This window comes from Nansenia antarctica (assembly GCF_963989245.1).
Source record: "Nansenia antarctica genome assembly, chromosome: 2".
Taxonomy (NCBI): Eukaryota; Metazoa; Chordata; class Actinopteri; order Argentiniformes; family Microstomatidae; genus Nansenia; species Nansenia antarctica.
The window spans coordinates 32368710-32396413 of NC_137675.1; the positions used below are offsets into that span (position 1 = coordinate 32368710).

Below are 27704 nucleotides of genomic sequence, written 5' to 3' on the forward strand. Positions count from 1 at the left end.
ATTTATGTCAATGCTTCTGTTTTTACTAGACAACGTGTCGTTCAAAACCTAGTTTCCTTAATTCACCGCAGTGTGCGTCGCGGATGACAGAGTTATATTCTAACTCCGCTCTCCGTTCGTCACCGGTGACAGTCAATTCTCACAAGTATTCACTTTCAGTCAGAGTTTTCAGTTTCCATTCTTAGTCTGCTATTTACATAACACAAAAGATATACATCTATTTTTCAAAATGGATTCTTTTTGTATGTCAAACTCACAGTCTAATTTCCATTAGTCTACTGTTTACATAACACAAAAGATATACATCTATTTTTCAAAATGGATTCTTTTTGTATGTCAAACAATTCCTATTTTGTACAATTTAGGATAGATAGACTATTCATTTCGATTGCAATCTTTCTTTTTCTATTTACCGGTGTCTTTGTTGCCTGTTGTCTGGTCTGGATTCCGTCAGCCGTCTTTTGGAGGAGAAAAGGAGGAATTGACATTCTAACGTCACCGGCCTGGGGCGAATTCACGTCCCAGGACTTTTCTCCGGGTCGCTCGATCCCGGGCTGTTGCGACAGACTTCGGCGTGTCGTTCCTCCTGGTCTTCTCCCAGACGACGTAGGAATCCGGCTCGAAGGACCACGTGTTCGGTTCTAATAGGGTTAAATGCTATATTCTGATCAGCCTGGTTGTAAAGCAGGCCATGCTAACCCATCGCTAGTTCAAACAGACCGTAGTAGACTTTAAACAACAAAGAGACCCGGATTCAATCATGATTCTTATTTTCTTGCAAGGAGAGTGAATCCCGAAGTCTCCCGGAGAGACTCCGGATTCAAACTGAATCTTTCCCCCTCCGAGCCAGTCATTTTATTCTCAACACATGGGTAGGGGGAGGCAGTTTTCTTGAGGAAGTACAGCTTAAACAGTTTCATGGGAATGTTTAACATAAGCAGTTTCATGGGAATGTTTAACATAAGCAGTTTCATGGGAATGTACAGCTTAATGTAAACAGTTTTATTGCTGGGCCTCTCGGACAACACAATGTCAGGATGGTGGAGGCCCAGCTGGGACAGAAGATAAGGAATGGACAGGGGGTGAGCAAAAGTTTAAACAGAGCCCAGCGTACAGGGTGTACAAAGTTCACACAGTACACAGAGTATCCTCTTTACAACATTTAACATTATGAAAACATCGTCCAACTCTAACAGAGTGTGTGTACCTCTCTGGTGATGCAGCCGTCCTTATTCAGGTCATAGAGGTTGAAGGCCCAGTTGAGCTTGTCTGTGATTGACCCTCGTAGGATGACGGACAGGCCCGTGACAAAGTCCTGGAGGAGAGAGAGAAGAAAGAGCATGGGTTAGAGGAGGAGGGGGCTCAGTCAGGGGAAAGGAGAGGAGGCAGGGCCCCATATGGACCATTAAAATATATATATATAAATTAATTAATAATACTTTTTAAAATCATATGTTTTCCTTCTATCACTCAGACTGCCAATGGGCGATTAGATTACTCTTCCTGCTACGACTGGTGGATTGATGATTCACTTGCTTAGTCATAATGTATTGATTGTAAGTCGCTTTGGAATAAGGCGTCTGCTAAATGCCAAAAATGTAAAAAAATAAATAAAAAAAAAGTAATGTAAATGAAGTGTCCAACATTAGCTGTTGTGAGAGGCAGCCACTATAGTCCGGGTAAAATGTGAAAAAAACATAAACTCTTTCATAAAAGCATGAAACTTGGTACACTTGTACAGTTTGGGGTCCTGAACATTTTCAGACGTGGAGCCCTCGTAAAAAACTCCTCCTAGTGGCCATGGCGGACATTTTCCTTTCTGCCATAGCCGCATTGTGTATTTTGCTTCATATCTCCTGAACCAAACATGACAACACCGAACAGATGATGTACATTTTACATTTTTGGCATTTAGCAGACGCCTTATTCCAAAGCGACTTCCAATCAATACATTTGATTACTCAGCATGAGAATCATCAGTCCACCATTCGTAGCAGGAAGAGTAATCTAGCTCAGGCCCGGGGCCATTGATAGAAGGAAAAACCTTCTCCTATCACCTTCTTCTAAAACCTAGTTTATTTTTTATTTTAATTTTTAATTTATTTATTTTTTTACACTGGAGAAACAGAAACAGTACAAGGGGGGCAATAGAAGTTCTTAGGGACACAGTAGAGGGGAAAGCGGGTGTCTTTAGGAGACGTAGTGGTGAGGGGCAGAAGATGTCTCAGGAGGAGCAGTTAAGGTGTAACCTGAAGAGATGATGTCTACCCCTATGTTTTAAAGGTCAATGATTACAATGACACCATACAACATCATAAAGTGTTCAGGTGGCCATGGCGGCCAATTTCCTTTCCACCATAGCCAAATTATGTATTTTGCTTCATATTTCCTTAACCAAACATGACAACACCGAACAGGTGATGTCTACCACTATGTTTTGAAGATCAAGGATTACAATGATACCATATACAACATCATAAAGGTTGGGATTCCATGTAATTTACAGGGAACTATGTGTGAAGAGGGCTTTAGATGACTGCACATTCCTGGTAATGTGATCACTCTATAACGTTTGCACTACTGACGTTTACAATACTGCCTTTGCACATACTGTATATTGCACATGTTTCCTGATATAGCTTCTTTTATACTTCTGTACATAAACTACCTCACTGTACTAGCTACCTAACTGTATATAGCTCATAACAGTATACCTCTAAACTAAACTGATGTTTACAATACTACCTCTGCACATACTGTATATTGCTTAGTTATCTATCACTGCCATTATTGTTTTATTTATATTGTGTTCTTATATCACTATTTGCACTTTTGGTTGGATGCTAAACTGCATTTTGTTTTATAATACTTGTACTCAGGGTTCGAGTTATGTGGGAGCCAATGGGAGCTGAGCTCCCATAAGGAAGGTCTGAGCTCCCATGAAAGCAGTAAAATCATACATCTGTGGGGGTCGCTAATAATACATTACCACAACCAGTATTTGATCATAAATGTCAATGTAATGAGCATTATTTATATTTATTTATATGATAAATATTCTAAAATAAACACGTTTTCCAAAAGAACTACGCGCACCAGCATTAATCTCCTGTGAATGACAGTATGCCTTTGACTGCCTGCACTTTACCACCAAGACACTATGGGGCGCAGTAGAATATTATGCAACAGCAGAATATGATCGTTGAGAGCTTGCGAACGTGAAAACACGGTTATTGAGAAGAAAATATTCAGTAGCTAGCTATCATGCCGCCCCAAAAAAGGCCACTGCTGCCGACCGAGTCGACAAGCCTGGAATGTTTCGGGTTTTCATCCAAGAAACCAAACTTGAATTCAGCTGCACCTGTTATGACACCTAACGTTGAAACTGTTGAAATAGCAGAGCTCAAACAAAAGCAAGTGCTTCCGAAGAAACATAATATAACATAAGCTTGGATGAGATAAGATGATGATGAGGCTAACAACAAGAGGCTAACAACATCAAACCAACAAATATAAACTCAACAATTAGAATGTATATTTTAGCTACATTAACCTTATTGTAACATGTAAATACTGATACTCACGGACAAATCTATCCCACGTTTTCAAACTGCCACAATGTAAAGTGCGTTCGTAAATTTGCTCTGAGAACGCCGGAGCGCACACTGGGTCAACGTCATAAAGGGACCAAGTCATTTGATTGGACAAGAGGCATTCCATGAGAGCTGATCAGATTCCAAAGCATTATCTAAAATAACCGATAAAGCATGTCGCGTATTGCTAGGAAGGTTGTTTGTTGCTTGTTCATGGACGAGCATACATGATTATTTATGTCAGGTGCGATGTCACTGGAAATGGAGATGTGGACAATGTGTCGTGCTAACAGGGAAAGTGAATGGACTGTATAGCAAAAACATCAAAATTATTGGCCGAGATACCCGTGACTATCGCTTATAGCTGTTGTTTCATGTGGTGCTGTTGATGTGGTGAAATGAGTAGCCTATGGCTAATTAAAACTTGTAAGTCCCAACGCTGTGTGGGCATGATTCGCGGGCGTGCATGAGAACATTTCGCACTGTTATTTTGGAGACCCCCACAAAGCTCAGCTTATAACTCGAACCCTGCTTGTACTCTGCGATGAGGATGAAGTTGAATCTAATCTAATTGGCAATTCCATTTTATGAACAGTATTTTGTAAAAATGGTGTGTTGGTAACAGTGGGCAATCATTTTAAATGCACTTATTTACTTCAATGCACTTCTATTTTTATTACAGCTTTGATGCCCAGATGGGATGGGATGGGACTTAACCAAAGTCCCACTAGATGCTTTATGGACTATAATGATAAATGCATACACACGGACACAACATTATTATTTTTTACTATTCTATTATTGTATTGCTCAGTTGTATCTTACCTAATGTATTTTTTCCATTGCCATTTTGTTTTCTTTTGCTGCTGCAATGTCGACTGAAACTGAAGCCATAAGATCCATAACTCTCTCATACTTGTATAATGGGATGTAATAAACTTTTGCCACACATGGCAATAAAACATCATGAATCTTGAATTATTATTATTTAGCCATTTAAACATGTCAGCCCTGCAAGTTTGTTTCCTGAGGGTTAGCTGACAACCCCACTGACAGATGACAGGGAGATAATGACAGGTAGTGTAATGGGGGAGTGGTTGTCCTGGGGGAGTGGTTAGGGGTGGAGTTAACCAGCTATTATTCCCACCCATTACCTTCCTGTGAAAAGTGGCTGTGAAAACATTGAGGGTGAATTTATTTCGATGTATGACACTTAATTTGAAAGTTTACAATCTACCCTTTCATAATCTGGAAAAATTAATAAAATGACCTTGCCCTACTTGGGGAGTTTTTCATCAGACCATGTCACATATTTGGAAGCGTTATGTTTGTTAAAGCTACATGACATGACTAGTAGTAAGCTATGTTTGTTAAAGCTACACGACATGACTAGTAGTAAGTTAAAGCTACATGACATGACTAGTAGTAAGTTAAAGCTACATGACATGACTAGTAGTAAGTTAAAGGCAGTAGTGGATAACCTGATGTTAGATTTGACCAAGTATGTTTTCATTATGTTTTTAATACTCTTTTTTTTTTTACTCTTTGATAATATCAACAATCAATGTCCCAAAATGAAATAAAGTGTTCATTATAATTATTGCTCATAATCATCTACTTCTGTTATTAATAATCATCTACTTTCTGTTGTTTCTTTTTCTTTCTTTTGCACCATGTTGCTGATGTCTTAGTTGTTTTTTAATCTGTTCTTTTGTGCTGTATTGCACAGCACGTTGAGCTGCCTTCTTATGTATGAAAGGTGCTATATAAATAGAGCTGCATCAGCTGCTAAATAAAGCGTATTGTTGTTGTTGTTGTTGTTGTTGTTGTTATTATTATTATTATACTATAATAACATCAGTTTGTTACCCCAATTCTGATATGTTGCAAGAGGCTCAATGATTTGATCTCACATCCATATTCCTCACCTCAAAGCTGATAGCTCCATTCTTGTGGGTGTCAAAAGCTTCGAACAGGAAATGTGCGTACTTGCTGGAATCTGACATGGAGAGATGGAGGGCTGATGGTAGTTTTATCATAGAATATTGCAGTTCAGTGTAGTAGAATGTAATAAAAAAGGTCTACTACAATAACATAATATCATACAACATAGTGCACGTTAACTTACCGCCGTGAGGGAAGAACTTGGAGTAGATGGTCTTGAATGTCTCTTCATTTACCACCCCACTGGGGCACTCCTACAGAAACAACACCAGGGTGGGGTTACAACACACACACACACACACACACACACACACAAACACACACACAGACACAGACACACACTCACACTCACACTCTCTCTCACACACACACACACACACACACACACAGACACACACACAGACACACACTTTTTACTCACTCACACACACACACACACACACACAGACACAGACACACACTCACACTCACACTCTCTCTCTCACACACACACACACACACACACACACAGACAGACACACAGACAGACACACACAGACACACACTTTTTACTCACTCACACACACTATGCAATTGTAACACTAATTAGAGAGAGAACAGCAAACAAGAGGTAGTATTGCAGTGAAAAGAAAAAGAGAAAATGAAAGATAGAAGGTAAGAAAAGGAGGATGGGAGTGAGACTGACGCTTTTGAAACCCCTATAGAGGATCTGCAGCTCTCTCCTATTGAAGTTGGTCTGCAGTTGAAGCTGGTCCAAACCTTCTGGTCTGTAACACACAGTAGACAGCTCTCCATCATCTGCATCACTCCCTGTATCAGAGAGGGGGGGGTAGAGAGAGAATAGTGGGTGAGGGAGGGAGAGAAGAGAGAGAGAGAGAGAGAGAGAGAGAAAGGCATGGTTATGGCCTGTTACACTGTATGGAGAGAGAGGGAGAGAGTGAGAGAGGGAGAGAGAGTGAGAGAGAGAGAGAGGGGGGAGAGAGTGAGAGAGAGAGGGAGAGAGAGAGAGAGGGAGAGAGAGAGGGAGAGAGGAGAGAGAGAGAGAGAGAGAGAGGGAGAGAGGGAGAGACAGAGATGGAAGGGGAGGGAAGAGAGAAATAGGGGGCAGGGGCATGACATCTAGACTCCCCCTTCTCTAGAGAACACCTTATATAAGCTACACTGTAAATGAGTTGGGGAGAGAGAGAGAGAGAGAGAGAGAGAGAGAGAGAGAGAGAGAGAGAGAGAGAGAGAGAGAGAGAGAGAGAGAGGGGAATAGGGGAGAGAGACACATGGAAAGGTAAACAGAAAGAAAGGGGGAAAGGAAAGAGGAGGAGAACGTGAGCGTGACAGATGATCACCGTCAGTAGCCCGAGAAGTTGATTTGTGTAGCGTGGGCCAGTGATAGCACAGAGTGGTGGGATAGAGAAATGAGGCAGATAGACACTTGCTTTGAGTGAGAGAGGGGGTGGAGCCAGAACGACAGCAGGGCAGGAGTTTGAGGAATCTCTCCTTTATGGTTTTTTTGTTTTGGTTGGAAGAAGGGTTGCCTGGAACCAATGACAGCACAGATTAGAGCATGGTGGGTAAAACATAAATAGTGTAAACACACACAGTAATAACTATTGCACTTGATGTTTGCTAACCTGGCTTTGGACTGAAATAATCAGGCCAGTCACGATACAGTGTGCGTAGTGGTGAAAGGAAAGTAATTGTATTATCGATAGATAATATCCAACAAAATAGTTTATGTTTGTGTATTCACGTATCAATGGCCACAGGCAAGAAGCTACAAAAGGAAGAATGCTTTGCTAACACAGAGACTTGCAATCACAGGTTCTAGTCCACTTTGGGGCAGTTTGGACAAAAGTGTTTCAATTGTGTTTTCTTGTCTGTTGCCAACTCCTGATGCTAATGCTAATGTTTGCTAATTTAAGATAATACAAATGTTTTTGTATTAAAAAAAAGAGTAAACTGTGCGCACAGTTTAGTAAACTCACTCCGCAAATCACTCCGCACCTGACGTAAACTGAGGGCTCCCTACTCCTGCCCGTCCGCGGCGCATGTTCGGCAGGTTCATACAGTCAGCATCCCACTTTCCCAAAATTCACGTTGTTGTAACTGGTAAGTAGACTAATGTTATAACCTACATAAATTACACGTATTTACATTCATCCAGGATTCTATTACTGTAACCGAATACCGAAATCTGAAGCAAGCCTACACTGACATTTTAGCAGTGTTGATAGCCTAGCCTAGGATAATGTTAGCCGACAGCCTGCCAACGCCCCTCCCGCTATGGTTATACCTAAAGCTGCGTGCACACCGCGGACCGTGACCCACCGTTCTGGCGCAACCTGGTGGGATGGACTTGACGTACTTCAACGTGCGATGCAGATGCAAAGCTCTACTCGTGTTGCTAGCGAAGTTTCCCACAGAAGTGGGGTAAAAAACGTCAGATCAGATATATAAACGGGTTATTTTGATAAACTGGACACATTTTGTGAATATATATGGTTACTTTCTCGCCTGAAAACATATAAAAACGTCATAAAATGACATATTAACACTTGTAGAGCCAAATTACAGATTTTAGCCAATGGCGGCCAAAATTGAGGATTCAAAATCTGAGGCGAGAGCTGAGGCAAGAAACTACTTCCGGTTTACTTCCGGATCCAACGCAACGCAAAAAGCTGAAATGTTTTGACTGATTGCCGCACCCTGACGCTTCATGCACACCAGGGACCGTGACCCACCGTTCTGACGCAACCTGGTGGGATGGGCTTGACATACGTCACGTGCGATGCAGACGCAACAACACAGCGGTAATATATATGTCCGGAGGAGATAGCAAAGATGGCGCCGTTAGCATCACAAACACTACTATGCCATACAAGTTAGCATCAGAGGTAGACTAATATCCTCAACTTATGTCCTAATCACACTACTGTCATACAAGTCGTACCTTCTCCTTGACATGGACATAAACACCTGCTACCTTCTTTGAAAGAAATCGCGATTTATTCAGTGAAAACTAGTACACCATTCAGATAGCATAACAATAGCATAGCATTCGCGGACACAGTCAGTATGTTAACATCAGATATATAAACGGGTTATTTTGATAAACTGGACACATTTTGTGAATATATATGGTTACTTTCTCGCCTGAAAACATATAAAAACTTCATAAAATGACATATTAACACTTGTAGAGCCAAATTAAAGATTTTCGCCAATGGCGGATTTTACATCTGAGGTGAAAGCTCTGGTCAAGAAACTACTTCCGGTTTACTTCCGGTTGTTTTGACGGATCCAACGCAACGCAAAAGCTGAAATATTTTGACTGATTACCGCACCCTGCCGGACAAGAAACGCAATGCAGAGCAACGCAACGGATCAACGCAACTGCCCCATTGAGATGAATGACTTCCGGTGCAACGCAATGACCTGGTGTGCATGCAGCTTTAGGTTGTTGAATAATTGTCTGGACAATTGTCTGGCTAGCTACCAGCTCCCAAGCAGCAACGTTTATAGATGAGATTTTGAAATTCTGTAGACATTTTTACCAATATATTGCATTAGGCTACACAGATGTTTATTTCATATAGGCTACTTAGACTGGGCTAGATATTTTTATGGCTATATACCTATTTTTATTTTTATTTTATATTTGTATGGCTCCAACATCTTCACAGACTCAAAGATGAAGGTCAGTTTGATGGTGACTTCTTGGACAAGAACCTTATCTTATTCTGCTTCCTTGGTTTGATTCAGGTAAGTGGCATCAACAATGGATGGTGTAGACATGTATAGCCTAAAATACTCTAACCAACAGGCCTATGATTATACTTTAATAAAAGGCCTAAACTTTTCCCAGTAATCAATTTTGTAATTTGATTTGGTATTACTCTGATCATGTCCGCAGGATGAATTTGATTCAGTTAAGGTGACCTGGAACAGCCATCTGATTCGTCCATCAAGGAATGAGCTTGTTCCCCACGGTCGCCCGGATGTCATGTATACCATACCTGAATTGTATGGCACAGGCGATTATCTGTGTCAAGTGTCGGAGGAAAATCGTACCAACTGTGAAGGCGACTGTATCCACCGCCATGACATAGCTTGTGATGAGGACGTTTTCACCCTGTGCACCCACATAATGGCACAAAACAATCTCCATGTTCCTGTGGATGCATTCATGGCAATTGACCTCTACATTTTCTTGAGGGAAGAATTGTCTGCACTTGTAAATGTTGAGTGAGTGAGATTCATATGAGGACCATCACCAGGCTCTGGAATACATTCACATGGGCCAGCTCCAAGCAGCCTCTTCATAGACTCAGACTCTTATTATTTTGAAAGGGTGATGGACAAACCTGGGATGTCAGTATCTTGAGTAAAACTACAGAATAGAATGCATTTACCTTAGCAGTGGAAATTATCAAATAAATGGCAAAACAAAATTAAAGTCAAAACATGTTTGTTTAATAAATTGACTAATGTGCATGTTATTTGAGAACTCTGATATACTGTTAATATCATAACATGAAAGAAACTCAGGGTAAGCTGAACCTTAGCACTGGAAATAATCAAATAAATGACAAAGAATAATGCCACGTTTTTGTTGAATAATTGACTTGTGCATGTTATTTGAGCACCCTGATATACTGTTAATCAGAACCCTGATATGCTGTTAAACATGAAACTAACCCAGGGTAAACTGAACCCTGGCAGTGGAAATAATAAAATCAATGTACAAAAAATAAATAAAGTTCCCTTTTTTGTTGAATAATTGACGAATGTGCATGCTGTTTGAGGACCCTGATATACTGTTAATAACATAACATGAAAGAAACTCAGGGTAAGCAGAATTACGGAAAGAGAGAGAATGAAGGTGCCATTCTGCCACAACAACACCGTTTCCTGGGGACCTCCAGAGAGATGGTGAATTACCTACAGTAGAATAGAGAAGCATAACATGAGCTACATGCAGTTGTAGATGTACATACCCAATCATGTACATTGAACTCACACACCTGACACTTACCACGTTGATTTATAATCCGTCAGGCTTAGATATGACATATTTACAGTACCGTAGGCTACAGCTAAGCGTTGGCAGGCTGTCGGCTAACATTATCCTAGGCTAGGCTATCAACATTGCTAACATGTCAGTGTAGGCTTGCTTCAGATTTCGGTATTCGGTTACAGTAATAGAATCCTGGATTAATGTAAATACGTGTAATTTATGTAGGTTATAACATTAGTCTACTTACCAGTTACAACAACGTGAATTTTGGGAAAGTGGGATGCTGACTGTATGAACTTGCCGAACATGCGCCGCGGACGGGCAGGAGTAGGGAGCCCTCAGTTTACGTCAGGTGCGGAGTGATTTGCGGAGTGAGTTTACTAAACTGTGCGCACAGTTTATGAATCTGAGGCCACAGTTTACTAAACTGTGCGCACAGTTTACTCTTTTTTTCTTCTTTTTTTTCCTAGGTGACCCCAGAGGGGCTCCGTACTAAGTCTAAGCCAAATACTGTCTCTAACCTGGAAAATAACTACATAGTAGCATTGCTAAAGTTGGCCGAAGTTTCGAATTCGGCCACTGATGTGGCGATGTCGCAGGAGTACAACGACCTTGACAAAACAAACCACCAGGAGGCATCGTTGAACGTGATGGATATGTTTACAAACATTGCAAGAGTACTACAGCTTATGAGTTTCTTCAATTTGGAAAAGGACAATTGATTGTCTGTTCGGAGAAATTTGAAATGCTGTCATTGGATAAACCTTCATTTAGAACAAATGATGTCTTCATGGACACTTCAAAATGTCAAAAATGGAATATGTGTGTCCGCGAAACTCATAGCGATATGTTTTCTCAGTTGATTCCACACATTTCAGCAGAAGGCTACAGTATACTGTTATGGATACAGAGCGCTCACAAAGTGAAGAGCGCAGTTCGTTTTGATAATTTTTCCGCTCTGGCACTGCGAGTGTGAGTGAAAAGCATGAAATGATTGAGTCTCAGGTGAAGGACACAAGGCCTATAAACAGCTCTGATAACGAGAGCATTGCATACAGTCATGGACAAAAATATTGGTACTTCTGTCAGATAATGCACCACTTCTCCCAGAAAATTGTTGCAATTACAAATGCTTTTACATGTTTACATTTTTTTTGTTTGAATTGGAACAACACAAAAAAAGAGAAAAAAGCTAAATCTGATATCATTCCACGCAGAACTCCAAAAAATTACTGGACAAAATTATTGGCAGTAGTACACCTGGTAGTACACCTTTTGGAAAAAAATAACGGAAATCAATAGCTTCCTGTAACCATGAATGAGTTAGGAAGGAGGAAATGGAGGAAAACCAGCCTCCCTGATGACCTAAACACTTATCTCTCTCTCCTCCTCAACTACACCTCCTCTGCATCAGCTGCTGAGTTTCCTACCACCATTCCAAAATCCAACCCTCTGCCTCTAACCCAAGGAAATTGTTCTCCACATTTTCCGCACTCCTCTACCCACCTCCACCCCCTCCTTCCTCCTCCCTGTAACTGATAACTGAGAACTTTGTCAGCAACTTTGAAAAGAAGGTTGCTGACATTAGATGGTAAATGGACTGACTTACTATATAGCGCCTTATTCCAAAGCGATTTACAATGGCCTCTCATTCACCCATTCACACACACACCAATGGCGGCAAGCTACCATGCAAGGCGCCAGCCCGCTCATTGGGAGCAATTTTGCGGTTCAGTGTCTTGCCCAAGGACACCTCGACATGTGGCCAGCCGGGGTTCGAACCGCCGATTTGCCAACCTTACGATCATTAGAGGCCGGCTCTACCTCCTGCGCCACAGCCTCCCCATTAGCAGCTCCTTCCCTCCACCTCTCTCCAACACGCTCTCTCCCCCCACTCCCCTGATGAGATTCTAAAACTGGTCACATCTAAATGGACAACCACCAGCCCTCTTGATCCCATCCCCTCTCCCCATCTCCAATCCATTTCCAAATACTTCGTTCCAAATACTTCGTTCTCAAAAAAACAACTCTTGAACCGTCTTCTGTCCACAACTACAGGCCAGTATCCCTTCTCTCCTTCTTATCTAAAACCCTTGAACACATTGTATCTAACCAACTGTCTCACTATCTCCTTCGGAACAACCTCCTTGACCCTCACCAATCTGGCTTTAAGGCTGGGCACTCTACTGAGACTGCGGAGGCCCTCCACTCTGCTCCAGCTTCCTCCCTCTCCTCTGTTCTCATTCTCCTGGACCTGTCTGCCGCATTCAACACAGTAAACCACCAGATCCTTCTCTCCACCTTCTCAGAACTCGGCATCTCTGGCTCTGCACAGAACGAGAGGGGATATAGCCTTCTCTAAAGCAGCCCCTAGGCTCTGGAATAGCCTCACCCTTTACGTCAGAGCATCAAGGTTTTAAAAAAATTCTCCCTGGCCTTTGACCCAAGGTGAGCCTGCATCCCGACACTGCACTTTTTGAGCACTTGCATTTTGTATTGCACCTTGTTTTTAGTGTTTTTTTATCTGTTGTTTCTCTTTTACTAGTGTTTTCTGTTAAGCACTTTGGGCGGTTGTTGTAAAATGTTGTCGTTGTAAAATGTGCTATATAAATAAACATTACTTACTTACTTACATGAGCCCTTACCACTGTGGTCCCCCAGGGCTTCGTCCTAGGGCCCTTACTGTTCTCCCTCTATAACAAATTTCTTGGCTCAGTAATTTCCTCACATGGTTTCTCCTACCACTACTATGCAGACGACACTCAACTCGTCCTCTCTTTCCCCTCCTCTGACTCACAGGCGGCAACACCTGTCTCTGCGTGTCCGGCAGACATCTCTGCATGGATGTCAGCCCACCGTCTCAAGCCCAACTTTAACAAACCTGAGCTAGTCTTCCTCCCTGGGAAAGCCTGCCCTCTCCAAGACTTCACCATAACAGTAGAGAGCTCTACGGTGACCTCGTCCCTGATAACCAAGAACATCGGGGTGATCCTTGACAACCACTTATCCTGTGCGGAGAACATCACAGCGACAGCACGCTCCTGGAGATTCTTCCTTTACGACATCAGAAGGATACGTCCATTCCTCACCAGAGAAGCAGCACTGTTTTTTGTCCAGACTCTTGTCATCTCCCGCCTTGACTACTGCAACTAAACCAAAACTAAACTCAATTAAGCGCACCAACGTTGATTATTAAATGGATTCAGGTCTGAGGTTAACCTTGTGTAGCTGAAAGAGAAGACAAGAGCATTTCGATGTGTCAGGGATTGTGCCAAGACACCAACAGAGGTGTCACCACTCCCTCAAACTCCCTACGCCCAGTCTTAGGTGCTGGCCACACTAGTCTGTCAGAAAACACAAAACAGGGACGCTTAGGTGGCGTAGCGGGTTAAGTGTTGACCATGTAACCGCAGGGTCCCCGGTTCGATTCCGGCCGGGGACATATCCTGCATGTCATCCCTCCTCTCTCTCTCACCCATCCTTCCGGTCTAAATCTCTACTGTATCTGTCAATAAAAATGAAAAAATATGAGTGGGACTGCCCCACAAAAAAAGAAAAAAAAAGAAAACACAAAACAATATACTAAGTCGCTATCTGATTTGATCAAGGAAATGTGGGTGTAAACAAACAGAGGCACTAGCGCTGTCTCGTTTCTAACGGGTTAAACAGACTCGACATACAGCATAGTGCGGTCTGTTGAAAGTTCAACTCCAAATATTATGTCTATACATTTTTGGGGGGACAAACCGTATGAAAATAAACACATGCAGACCCTTCTACAGACCCATCCCCATCAACGGATGGCTACCCTAGAGAAACCACAGAAGCCTCAATCTGTGATTTGATTAGTGTGGCCACCTCCTTAGCCTCCACATCCCTATTCTGGTCTCTCCCTATCCTCATGGTGGTGTCCCTCCCCACGTACTCCACCTTGTGCTAGGGTTCCGGTGAGCCAGCGATAGAGGTGTCTGCCCACACTAAAGAGCCGCCTTCTGCAGCTCCTCCTGCGATGGTCCATCACGACCGTGCCTGGAACCCTGATGTTCTCTGAGATGGTTCTCTAATCCCAGGTGTGTTATCCCAGGCTAGTCTGTCCTCTTCATTTCAGGGAGTTTGGGGTCGTCTTTGTCTTCTCGCTCAAAGGGTTCGGTCAAGGTTACATGTTGTCTACTGGATGCAGGTTTAAACTGAGCTGCAGAAATGTCTAATGTTTTATCAGTCGATACATCTTTTGAATCTCTCTCTCTCTTCTCCTTCTCTCTCTAAATGTCTCCCTTCTTCAAGTACTCAACAGTGATGTCTCTCACAGTCTCTCTCCCTCCCCTCCAGGAGTCCAGGCTCACACACCTCTCATCCCCCTACAGAGTGCTTTCCTCCCTTCACCCCTCTTCTGAAGATTTGCCTGTTTCTCCATTCTCTTTGCTCCTGTTCCCTCTCTGTCTCTAGAGAGATCTTCTCCTATCGTAGTCTCTCTTATCTAGATTGAAGCAGGGTGAGGAATCAACACAAACACTAGGATTTGGCTGCAGCCACAGAGACTGAGACGAAAATAATGTAAAACATCCAGGGTTGTTCTTCTTGTCAGTGGTTACACGCTCAGCCTAAAGCTCAAGCGTCACACTCAACAGCCTCCTGTCGGTTCTTTTTCGATCAGCCTTTCAGCATAGACTTGAAAAGCATAATGTGGTTGCTGTTGTTTTTTTTGTCCAGATATGAGATTTCTTTATGTTAACCTTTCCAGTAATACAACTTCATGGTTCAGGCATTATCTCTCAGGAAGAAAACAGAAAGTCTTCTTTAATAGCAGTTTTTCAAACAGGAATGTCATAAACTGTGGGGTTCCGCAAGGAAGTTGCCTTGGGCCTTTGCTATATTCCATATTTACTAATGATCTGCCGTTGTGTGTCAAAAATGTCGACACAGTTATGTACGCTGACGACACTACTCTGTATAGCGCCGCCTTGTCTGACCAAGATGTAACTTCTGGATGTGTTCTAAGTAATGCTCTAGAAGAAATAAACAAGTGGGTCGAATCCAATAAGTTGGTTTAAACCACAATAAATTCTATAAATATTGAACAGGTTGACACTATTACTATTACTATAACTTCTTGGCATAACGATTGACAGCTCATTATCCTGGTCTAAACATATAAATAATATTGTCGCACAAATGGGTAAAGGAATCAGAGTCAGTAGGAAGTGTTCTGCGTTCATCACTCCCCCTATTCTTAAATCAGTTATTCACTCCTAGGTTCTTTCTCATTTAGAATACTGCCCTGTTCTCTGGTCCTCGGCTTCACAATCTGATCTGAATAAGTTGCAGGTTGCTCAAAATAAGGCTTGGCACTAAGTATAAATGTCATGCACTCTCACCTGGAGTGGCTGACGGTTGAACAGAAAATGTCTATGTGTCTCTTAATGCTACTGTGGAGCATAATCAGCAGCAAAAACCATCCAGCTTGGCTGATCAGTTACACATGACCTCTGACCTGGATACAGCCCTAGAGGTGACCTCTGACCTGGATACAGCCCTAGAGGTGACCTCTGACCTGGATACAGCCCTAGAGGTGACCTCTGACCTGGATACAGCCCTAGAGGTGACCTCTGACCTGGATACAGCCCTAGAGGTGCAGTGGCTGGTCACTTAATGCTCCCAGCTTTGTTTTTTTAGTCTCCTATGACACAAACGACATACACAGTGGAGTCATCCGTCCATAGTGTTTTGGTTTATGATAAGGTTCAACCACCGATTCTCACATCACATAGATTCTCACACACAAGGCTCAAGCTCAGGGGTGACCGTGCCTTTTTTGTCGCAGACCCTCGGCTGTGGAATAGCATCCCTCTCTCATTTAGATCTGCCCCCTCCATTGACTCTTTTAAATCCAGACTTAAAACGTATTTATATTCTTTTTTGATTTGTACTTGTTATGTGTGTCTTTGTGCTTGCGTTGTTGTGATTGTGTATATTGGGATTTTATTGTGATCATAATCCATGTACAGCACTTTGGTCAGCACAAGTTGTTTTAAATGTGCTTTATAAATGAAGATGACGTGACTGACTTGACTTGATATCCACCACAACACTGATTTGGGAGGTTGAAGGGCTGGTCGACATTCTGCATGTTTTCGGAACATCGCCATCACAACCAGTGTGTAGTGGCTAGTGCTAACTCGTGACAGCATTCTGTGCTTCATTCGACCAGCCAATCCCACAACTTCCGCAGCCTTTTGCAGAGTAAATGTGGTGGACATGGGAATCGCTGGCTTAATCCCATGAATGTATTAATAAAACATTACTCAAGTTTGTGGTTCATCAATCTGTGAGATTGTTTCACCATTTTTTTAAAGGGAAAAACAACACAGCACTGGCCATTACTTTAAGTTAACCCTAACCTTGACTAATACCACTATTATCATTGAAAAGCTCATTTCTGAAATGCCCTCTGCACACCGAGCAGATGCTCTGTTTAAAAGTATGTTACTAGCCCCATCTGCTGGAAGGATTGGGAACAGTTCTTCATACAAGGTAAATATCCTATTTTCCATTAGATGGCAGTGTGATGTTGTGAAACGTAGAGGAACCTGCCTCTGCACCACCAGCTAAGGTAAAGGAGAGGAGGAGCATCGCTGTCATAGAAGGAAGTCAAGACCAACGCAGAATGTCCATTTATTAGGCTAAGCTTTCAGTCTTATGCTCTGTTGAAGGTCTTGCGACGATATTTGTTTTTGGTGCACTTTTTACTGCATTTCGTTGTCTGAATCTAATCTAAAATCTCATCTAAAAAAGTATGTAGGCTATAAAATTATGGTGCAGGCTAATTTACAAGAACTGACACGATTACAATGGTGTTTGAAGCCTTTGCATGAAATCTTCGGTTAAATGTAAAAAAAAAAAAAAAAAAAAAACTTAGTCAAGTCTCGAACTCGCAACCTTCGGAACTCTAGCTGGTTGCCTTAACCACTGCGCCAGCCAGACCGCTGTGTCAAAAGCAATGCAAGTTGATAGACATACCTATTTATTTTATTTTATTTTTTACACTTTTTAATTTATTTATCTATCGATCTATCTATCTATCACACTTTCAAAATATCTATCTATCAGTGGCGGCTGGTGCTAAAAATGTTGGGTGGGGCACAGGTTATGGGGGCATGCTCCACGGGGAAGAATATCAACTTTAAAATCTGGATTTACAGTCGATTTTAGCATGAGAATAACAGTGTTTCCCCTAGGTTTGCTGCCTTGGGGGGGTGGCATGGACCGTGGCATGGACCCCCCAGGGGGTAAGACCCTGCGACATACCAGCGTCATGTCCAGGGGGTGTACTAACTTGTACATTAAGCCGCCTCACGCTACGGAAACAGGAGATAGGCTCCTTCCCTATGGGCCATTAGGCTCGAGAACCATCGGTTCTCAAGGCTACTTACTTATGTGGTCTTGACTACCTGTCCACTTTCTCACCTGGTTCTTGCTCTCTCTCTCTGGTGTGCCGACACCATCCTGCTCTCTCTCCTTCTCTCCCTCTCTATCCTCCTCTCTCCCTTTTGCTGTCAACCAAAAGGCAAACATAACAACCAGAGTATTTATAATCTAATAAGAGGTACCGTATTTTCCGGACTATAAGTCGCACCCGAGTATAAGTCGCAGCAGGCCAAAAACGGGGCACGAAGAGGAAAAAACCACATATAAGTCGCACTGGACTATAAGTCGCATGGTTCAAGGGAACGGGCTTGGCGGAATCAGCGGGGAAAGAAGACCCTGTTGAGCTTGACTCTAGTCTGGCACTGTGAAGAGACATGAGAGGATTTGTAAGCCCAGGAAGGACATAATTCACGTTAAAACTTCTTCTGAAAGGTTAGAAATACTTAAATTATCGAGTGTAAAGCCAGGGCTAGCTAGCGCGTTGCTAACGAAGGTTAGCAAAATGGCGTCGCGGGAGCAAGCAAACAGGATGGAACAGCCTCTGAAAGGTAATAAATGACTTTAATATCGTGTATAACGTTCATAATAGCGTGTATAACGTTCATAATATAGTGCTTAATGTCCACATTGTCGAGTGTAACGACTATTTATCGTGTATAAGGCCATGACAAAGATAGCTTGGTGAAAAACGGAAGTAGTTAGGATGAAGGGCGGCCTACAAACAATGCAACATTGAACAGCCTCTGAAAGGTAATAAATGACTTTAATATCGTGTATAACGTTCATAATATCGTGTATAAGGTCCATAATATCATGTTTAATGTCCACATTGTCGTGTTTAATGTCCACATTGTCGAGTATAATGGCTATTCTATCGCGTATGTGGCGCTAGCGGAAGTAGCAAAATAGCCTCGCGGGGGTAACTTAGCAACATAGAACAGTCTCTGGAAGGAATAAATGACTTTAATATAGTTTATAACGTCCATAACATTGTGTATAAGGTCCATAACATCATGTTTAATGTCCACATTGTCGTGTTTAATGTCCACATTGTCAAGTATAATGGCTATTCTATCGTGTATGAGGCGCTAGCGGAAGTTACTCCTTGGTTCATGTCAGTCAGAGATTACAGTATGTCAGTTCATGTCAGTCAGAGATTATGAATTATTGATATATAAGTCGCACCTGACTATAAGTCGCAGGACCAGCCAAAGTATGAAAAAAACCGCGACTTATAGTCCGGAAAATACGGTATACATTGATCCATATCAATTTATAACATAATTATAATTGAATTTTGGATTGCTGTGGGCAATGCAGTCAGATAATGTCATTTTGACATTACTCTCTCACCTGGAAAAAAAAACATGTCCAACTATACTATACAAAACAGACATTTCAAATGCTTCAATCCACTGTCCATGTACAGTAAATATGCCATTATGGTATTACCAATGAAGCCCAATTCTAGCAGAATAAGAAAGATTGTATATCTACTTTAACTTAAGTAAAATAATAAAGTGCATCCAGTTAGCTCTTTAGCTGGCATGTGTGCAGCAGACTAGCTCATCTAATCACCTCTGAGCTAGCTAGCTTGATAGTTCTTTGACACTATTTACAATGGAATTATAGTCATTGTCAAGTGTCAGTCAGACACTTTCTAGTCACAATAATAACGACCAATTTTAACCAACTTTCTCTGTCAGAACACTCAGCAATTATATTTGCTAACATTTCAACTTGCTTACTTTCTATCTGAAGACCTCTCACCCGGCAAAAACTCTCTCGCGTCAGGCGCACAATGTATTTCTGGTTTGGAGCCGGAAATTGCAAAACGTCACGTTTGACGTCAGACTTAACAACCGGATATTCAGATCGCAATTTTTGCGCCCCGGCCGAGAAATAGGAGACAGCCAATAGGAGCTCTGCTACAGCTCACGTGTACGCCAAAAGTATTTGGCCTGCTATAGACTTGCATTCGACCGGCGCCCCGACTCCTCCCCCTATGTATTTTAACAGTGAATTTTACACACACACAGATAAAATGTTTATTGTATTGGAGGATTTTTAATGAATGCTAATAGGCGCCGACAGAATATCAGCCGCATTTTGTGAATAAACAATGTTTATTTAAAAAAAAAACTTTTACAAATCGCAACTAGGAAGTGAAGGTGGGGGCGGCGCCCCAGCGCCCTCTATCGGCCAGCCGCCACTGCTATCTATCGATCGATCACACTTTCAAATGATCAAATTATCTATCTATCACACAGTCAAACTATCTATCTATCTATCTCGTAAAAAGTGGGAACTAATATTTCCTAAAAGACACTTGATGGAACTGTCGTTCGGGATATAGTTTCCGGCTGTGAGACAATTTTGACGCACGCATTACTTTAGCCAGCCTTTTAGCCTGCTCGCGACCAGGCTAATTATATCTGACTCAGAAGGATATGTTGCATAGCAACCAAACAGCGAATTATTTGAGCCACATTGATGGCACCGAATGCAAGCTAACATTATCGCAGATTAGAACTTTATCGAGGATTAGAAGATAATCCACCTTCGTGGAACGGGCCCAGCTGTCTAGCTAACGCCTGTTCTTTGTTTTTAGCCAGCTAGCTAGTTAGCATGTTGGAGCACAGTCAAGATTGCCATTAGACAATTAAATTGCCATTAGACATTTTTTTCGTAATTGTTTCAGGCCTAACAATCACATACTACATATCTCATCTGGACTCTATTCTATACTCTCACAGAGCAGCAGAGCAGTTTCCTTTTTCTTATCCCTCCCTTCAATCTTTCCCCTCCTTCCCACTGAAAATCGACCTTGATAATGAAGACCTACATAGATCTGAATCAAAATTGGTAATCAATGGAATTCCTGTGGTTGTGTGTGTTTACGCACTGACCTTTTTGTGTGTATGTGTGTGTGTACGTGTGTGTACGTGTGTGTCTGAGTGTGTGTGCGTGCGTGCGTGCGTGTGTGCGTGCAGGCCTAGTGCAATTTGAGGTTAGCAGTGTCGAACAGAGAGACCAGTGGGCCACAGGGCACTTAGGATCTGTCAATCAAACAACAACGCATGGCAGCTGCCATGGAAAAACAAACACAGCTTTACAGAGAGAGAGAGAGAGAGAGAGATATAGAGAGAGAGATGGATAGAGAGAGAGAGAGGGGGGGATAGAGAGAGAGAGAGGGGGGGGGAGAGAGAGAAAGAGAGAGAGAGAGATAGAGAAGGAGAGAGAGAGAGAGAGAGAGAGAGAGAGAGAGAGAGAGAGAGAGAGAGGGATAGAGAGAGAGAGAGATAGAGAGAGAGAGTTGCCTTGTCCTCCTGTCCCCTCACTCATACAGTACAAAGGTAGATGGTATTTTTAGATCTGGCAAGGGCTTTGATAAGGTACATATGAAATATGTATTCACTCACAGATACAAAACACCTGAGACCACCAGTAAATACACAGAGAGGGGGAGGAGAGAGACAAAAGGGGAGAGAGAAAGGAGAAGAAGTAAGAGAGGAACAGTTAGAGAGAGAGAGAGAGAGAGAGAGAGAGAGAGAAAGAGAGAGAGAGAGGGAGGTAGATAAAAGGACAGAGGGAGAGACAGAAAGAGAGATTAGCAGACTCATGATCTAGGGACAATGGCAGCAGCAAGAGAAAAGATGAAGAATCGAAGGAGGAGAAAAAAAAAGTCAAAACGTTAAAAAGAAATTGAAGATCAGCATCAGGACCAGACCTGGGTATCTGAAAGACTTTCAAATACTTTGAGAGTTTGCTTGAGCCTGATGGACAAGGTTTTACACTTATGGGACAATTCCATTGCTTGCCAGGCAAGCTCAATCAGGCACAGAAAACAGAACATATGAATCCAAGTCTGGTCAGGACCCAGTGTGGCTTCTGTTGAAAGTAAGCCTGAATATTGAACATGTTGTTGACTTGGTGGGTCTGCTTGGGTCGAACCAACACTCATAACGGGATGACCATAAGATGGTCTCTTGTTGAAGGAGTCAACCAAGATTCCCCCGTGACTACCGCGATTCCAGCCATGCCTTTTTACCTACTAAAAGAGCCGCCTCAGGGGTCTTTAAAATTCTAACCTGCTATTTACACACACAAGGCTCAAGCTCAGGGGTGACCGTGCCTTTTCTGTCTGTCGCAGACCCTCGGCTGTGGAATAGCATCCCCCTCTCAATAAGATCTGCCCCCTCCATTGACTCTTTTAAATCCAGACTTAAAACTAACTAAATTAGCCTGCTTCCTACACAGAAAAACTGCAAAATAGCTTTATGCTAGCTTATCCTGAAGTGATATTGAACATGTAAAGATACTGGGTGGTAGAACGCACATATCTAGGAAAAGTCATGAAAAGTCATACTCACAGGGGTCAAATGACCCCTCATGGCTGATTAAGTGCTCTAGAGCAGGGGTGCTCACACTTTTTGGAACCAAGATCTACTTTTCAAATAGCCAGTCTGCCAAGATCTACCAGTCTAGTTTCAACATCGCAAACGTACATGCACGTACTACAAACACACACACACACACACACACACACACAGTTCCCAGCCTGCATAGTAAACTCACAATACACTTTCCCTCTCTCTGTCACACAGCCACAGGAGAAGACCATCACAAACCCTCCCTCTTTGCTATTCTCGCTCACACACATTCACACACACACACACACACACACACACACACACACACACACACACACACATTTGCCAGTCTGCATAGGGAGCCATAGCACAAACCCTCCCTCTCTCTCCCCCTCTCTCTCCCTCTCTCTCTCTCTCACTCTCTTACACACACACACACACACACACACACACACACACACACACACACACACACACACACACACACACACACTCACTTTCTCTCACTCACACACTGTCAGCCAGTCTGCAGTACCATAGCCAACTACTGATCCAACAAACAGAAAAGTAAACCAGATACAAAACAGGTAGTTCCCTAGTTTGAAAGGAGGAAATAAATGCATTTCTCTACCTTAGTGGGAGACCTGGCACTGGGAGGAGGCAGCTAGTTTCTAATAGTCAGGGCTGTAGGAGCTGGTTGCAAGGTGTCATCAGCCACTGTGGATCTGTCATCGAAAAGGCAATCTGCAGCCTCGAGAAACTTTTTTCACAATTTCGCCGTCTTTGAGTGACTTCTTGTGTTTAACAAGAACGTGACTGACGCGCTAAGAAGCTATCGTTGCAGCCGTACGTTTTCGCTCTTTTGCCACATTTCCCTTCTTCGAAATAGCCATCGTAGATTTGCTGATCAGACAGACGCATTTCCAATATCACATCGTGTAAAAAAGTCCTCCTCCCATTCTGGATGGAAGTTATACGTTATTGGTTTCTTACTTGGTCCAGCTTCCCCACTCATTTGTATAGCCTTTATTTAGTATTATATAGTAAATAGTAGAAATTGGAAGGCTAACTAGGTAATTAGTCTCGCCGGTATTTTGTATTTTGTAGTTGGTGCTGTTGACTGCGCATGCGTGGTGAACCGCGTGTTAGGTGTAGGTGAAAAGATCAGATCTCAGACTGGCTTACCTGTACGTCAATCAAGTGGCAAAAGCCATAGTGAGGATGGATGATAGGCGAACTTTTTTTTTCTTTTTCTTTTTTTCTTTTTTTTCTTTTTTCTTTTTCCGTTTTGTTCAATGCCATGCGATCTACCCATACTACCTTTGCGATCGACGTATTGGGCACCCCTGCTCTAGAGAATCGATCAGTATACACCTGGAACACATCTCTCTTAGATAGTCCAGCTGCTACACCAAACATTTACAAGCGACATGCCCCCCCTCCAGTAAGATCTCTCCATGTATAAATAAAGGATAAATACAAATACAAATAAATACAGAGGATCCTTTATTTATACATGGAGAGATCTTACTGAGACCTGAGTCTCTGTGAAGTCATGGTTCGGATTAGGGAGTCTTAGGGCCGATGGCCCTGACTTTACTCACAGGTAAATGACCCCTCACACCGTACTACAACACACCCTGCTGCCACTGGAACATGGAAAGCCACGTCCTGAAAACTCGCCCCATTTATGAACAGCACACAAGCACACATCTGGCAGAGCTACTGAAGGAGGTAGTGAAGGAGGTAGTGTCAGAATGGAAGTTGGAGAGGCCAGGAAGCACAATTCCAGTCACAGCAGATAACGCTTGAAATATTGTCAATGTAATCAGTGAAGCTGGACTGGGCCCCCAAATTGGATGCTTTGCACACACAATTCATTTAGCAGCACAAAACGCAGGTCAACCAGGTGTCCAGGCTGCTAGGCAGAGTCAGGAGTGTTGTGTCTTTCTTCCACCACAGCACAACAGCTGCACACATGTTGCAAAGCAAACAGGAGGTACTGAATGTGCTAAAACGCAAACTCATTCATGATGTCCCCACGCGCTGGAACTCCAGTTATGATATGGTGGAGCGGTATAATCTTGAGTAGCAAGCTGCTGTTTACTCAGCATTGACAGGAAAAAGGCCCTCAAGAAGAACAAAGACATTAATACGTTGTGTGACCAGGATGTGAGAATGGCAGAGGAAGTAATTGAGGTCATTAAACCCCTAAAAACTCTCACAACACTGATGTGCGCTGAAACCGCGCCATCCGTTTCAATGGTCCTGCCTCTCAAAACCACGCTTCTGAAATCCATGGACCAAATGAAGAAGACCGTCCTAAAGTCAAAGCTGCCATCAGAGGGAGCCTCACTGGATTCTGACCCACTTGCCTGGTGGAGGACCAATGAACCCAAATATCCTCACGTTGCCATGTTAGCAAAGCGCTACCTGGCTGTGTCTGCTACCTCTGACCCTAGCGAGAGGGTGTTCTCGGCGGTGGGAGACATTGCTAGTGCCAGCAAATCTGCCCTTTCTGCAAACAATGTGACATGTTAATATTTCTGGGGGAAAAAACACATTAAAATACAATGTATCTCAGTACAAGCAGTCCCAATGTGAAGCTGACAGCTGCTTATGTGAATAGAAGTACAGTACAGTTCAAGTGCAGATCATTTTCTAAATGCTGCATCTTAATGGATATCTATATATATCTATATATATTATTTGTATTATTATTATTTAATTAGCTTCAATAAGGCTTCACAATTTGGCTACAAGTCCAGACTATACGTTTAAGTGGGAATGTTTACTGATATTCTCAAAAGAGAATGTACATTTCAGATCTAAATTACTTTGGTCTTCTTCAATTTTTTCTCTAACAACCACTCAAGCTGATCAGTTACAATGTAGTCAGCAGTTTGTCACAGATCCCAAACTCTATGGGAAAGTCCATTCTGGGCCACAGTGAACATCGTCTTCCAGTGCACAACTGTTTGAGACTATTTTATTTGAAACTTTTATTAGAAATGTCTGCAACCTATTTTGTCTAGAATTCAGTGGTAAGTTATATACCTCTACCAAGCCTTGATCCATCAAACAATGCAGGGACCAGTTTCTCAATGAGCCATTGGGGTTTACCTTCTTTTTTAACATCCTGACAACTGCACCTTGTGTATACTGACACATTCCGGTATTTTATATTTAAATTGTACTTTCAATAATTAGAAAAACACAGTCTTATACAGAGGTGTTGTTAGGATCTTGAAACATCCGGGGCTTAGCCCAACCCAAGTTTCGTGGACGGAGGAGGGGGGGGGATGCTAACCGTTGACAATTCTTACTCAACTCTTAAACCTTTGGTCAAACCTGAGGACACACACACACACATCCTGCATAGAAATGGCAAGCCTTGACGCATTTTTTTTTTTTTTTTTTTAAATACATTTTTTATTTGATGAGAAGCATAGTTTGACATCACAAATGCCGATTTGCATTCACCATTTCTCTTCATTTCTTTCCCCACCCGTCCTCTCGTCCCACCCACCCCCACAATGAAAACAGACAAGGAGAAGGGAAAAAGCAAAAAAAAAAAAAAAAAAACAACAACACACATAACAAAACCAATACAGTATTATTGACATTAAACGAGTAAAAGTAAAATAAAGGTTAAAAATCTCTGCTTCAGCTTATGTATATTTCGCCACAGAGGTAAGGAGTGAATTTATCAGGGATCCGCAGCCAGTTGATGATATATGTAAGAGCTTGGTTGTTCAGCCACTTGATGATATAAACTCCTAAAAAGGAAACGTTATTTCAGTCGATTCTTCCTCCCCTTTAATAATACCAATTGGTATTGTATTTTATATCGTTGGAAAGCCTGATTAGTCACCTTTACAACGAGGTACAACTGACATTACATACGAGGTACAACTGACTGTACAGCTGACATACACCTGCCAGCACTTGAAGCTCAAAATGAGAGTGAATACCAACAGAAGAATATAGGGGATTTTGGCAAATATTTTTGGGGCGCTACCCACACGTTTAGCTGTGTTGCTCATTCCACGAATGCATGATCCTTACAAGTTGTACCTCGTTGTAAAGGTGACTAATCAGGCTTTCCAACGATATAAAATACAATACCAATTGGTATTATTAAAGGGGAGGAATAATCAACCAAAATAAACGTTGAGGGGTTTATGTAAGAGCTTGGTTGGTCAGTCAGTTAGTGATGTATGTAAGACTTGACATTAAGCTTTTTCAGGTACTTGTCCTTCGGACAAGTGAACTTATCTTTTACTTGTCCGAGAGCTTAAGTTACTTGTCCAAATCCAAAGATTTTGAAAAAGCAATAATATTAATAATAATATATTATACTCTCACCGGCCACTTCATTAGGTACACCTTTTCAACTGCTTGTTAACGCAAATATCTAATCAGCCAATCATGTGGCAGCAACTCAATGCATTTAGGCATGTAGACATGGTCAAGACGATCTGCTGAAGTTCAAACCAGCATCAGAATGGGAAATAAAGGTGATTTAAGTGACTTTGAACCTGGCATGGTTGTTGGTGCCAGACGGGCTGTTGCGTGATATTATAGTGTCAATATGGACCAAAATCTCTGAGGAATGTTTCCAGCACCTTATTGAATCTATGCCACAAAGAATTAAGGCAGTTCTGAAGGCAAAAGAGGGGGTCCAACCCCAAGGTGTGCCTAATGAAGTGGCCAGTGAGTGTATGTGTATGCAAATAACACATTTGACTACTATTGATTTGATAATGATGTATCCTTAATTTTCAAATGTATTCAATATTTTGTAATTATTTAAAAATGTAACCCCTAACCCTAACCCTTTTAGATTAAGATTGGCCACAAAAGGGATGTAGGGATATTTACAAAAAATGTTTGTAACTATAGTCTCTCCCCAATGGAAGCAATCTTATTTGCTAGCTTTTGGATAGTAGCCTATCCTATATTCAAATTGAGAAATCTATAATTAGTGTCATTCTGAAGTTTGTATTGCGATGTGCTGGTCTTAAAACGTCAAACCTAAAATATACGATCGCATCGAACTACATGAAAATAAGCGGCATTGAGAAGAAGCGAATACGCGTTCACGTGAATGGCACTAGTGACAGGAGACCCACAACACTATGGCTGCGTTCGTAAACTCGCTCTGGAATCTGATCAGCACTCATGGAATGCCTTTTGTCCAATCACGTCTTTATGACGTTGAACGCAGTGTGCGCTCTGGCGCTCTGAGCGAATTTACGAACTATGACGATAACGAACTACGAGAGACTGAAATAGCGAGAATGAGGCGCGGCATCGCTTGCATGAAAACTATTTTTTTATCATTTGTTCAGCTTG

The 27704-nt window shown here is 42.2% G+C and overlaps 1 protein-coding gene across 2 annotated transcripts in view; it reads right to left on the reverse strand.

Moving 5' to 3' along the window:
• LOC308151019 (A-type potassium channel modulatory protein KCNIP2-like) overlaps nt 1-27704 on the reverse strand; it is a gene marked incomplete at both ends in the record, with an annotated part of 55909 nt that overhangs the window by 6312 nt on the left and 21893 nt on the right. The window contains 6 exons of one of the 2 annotated variants that reach the window (XM_080523825.1): nt 1208-1315; nt 5522-5592; nt 5722-5791; nt 6223-6343; nt 6964-7066; nt 14479-14566. In XM_080523825.1, coding sequence (XP_080379951.1) covers nt 1208-1315; nt 5522-5592; nt 5722-5791; nt 6223-6343; nt 6964-7066; nt 14479-14566 — 561 coding nt within the window. Of the gene's footprint in view, nt 1-1207; nt 1316-5521; nt 5593-5721; nt 5792-6222; nt 6344-6963; nt 7067-14478; nt 14567-27704 lie in introns of those variants that run through there. The other variant, XM_080523826.1, reaches the window with a different exon arrangement.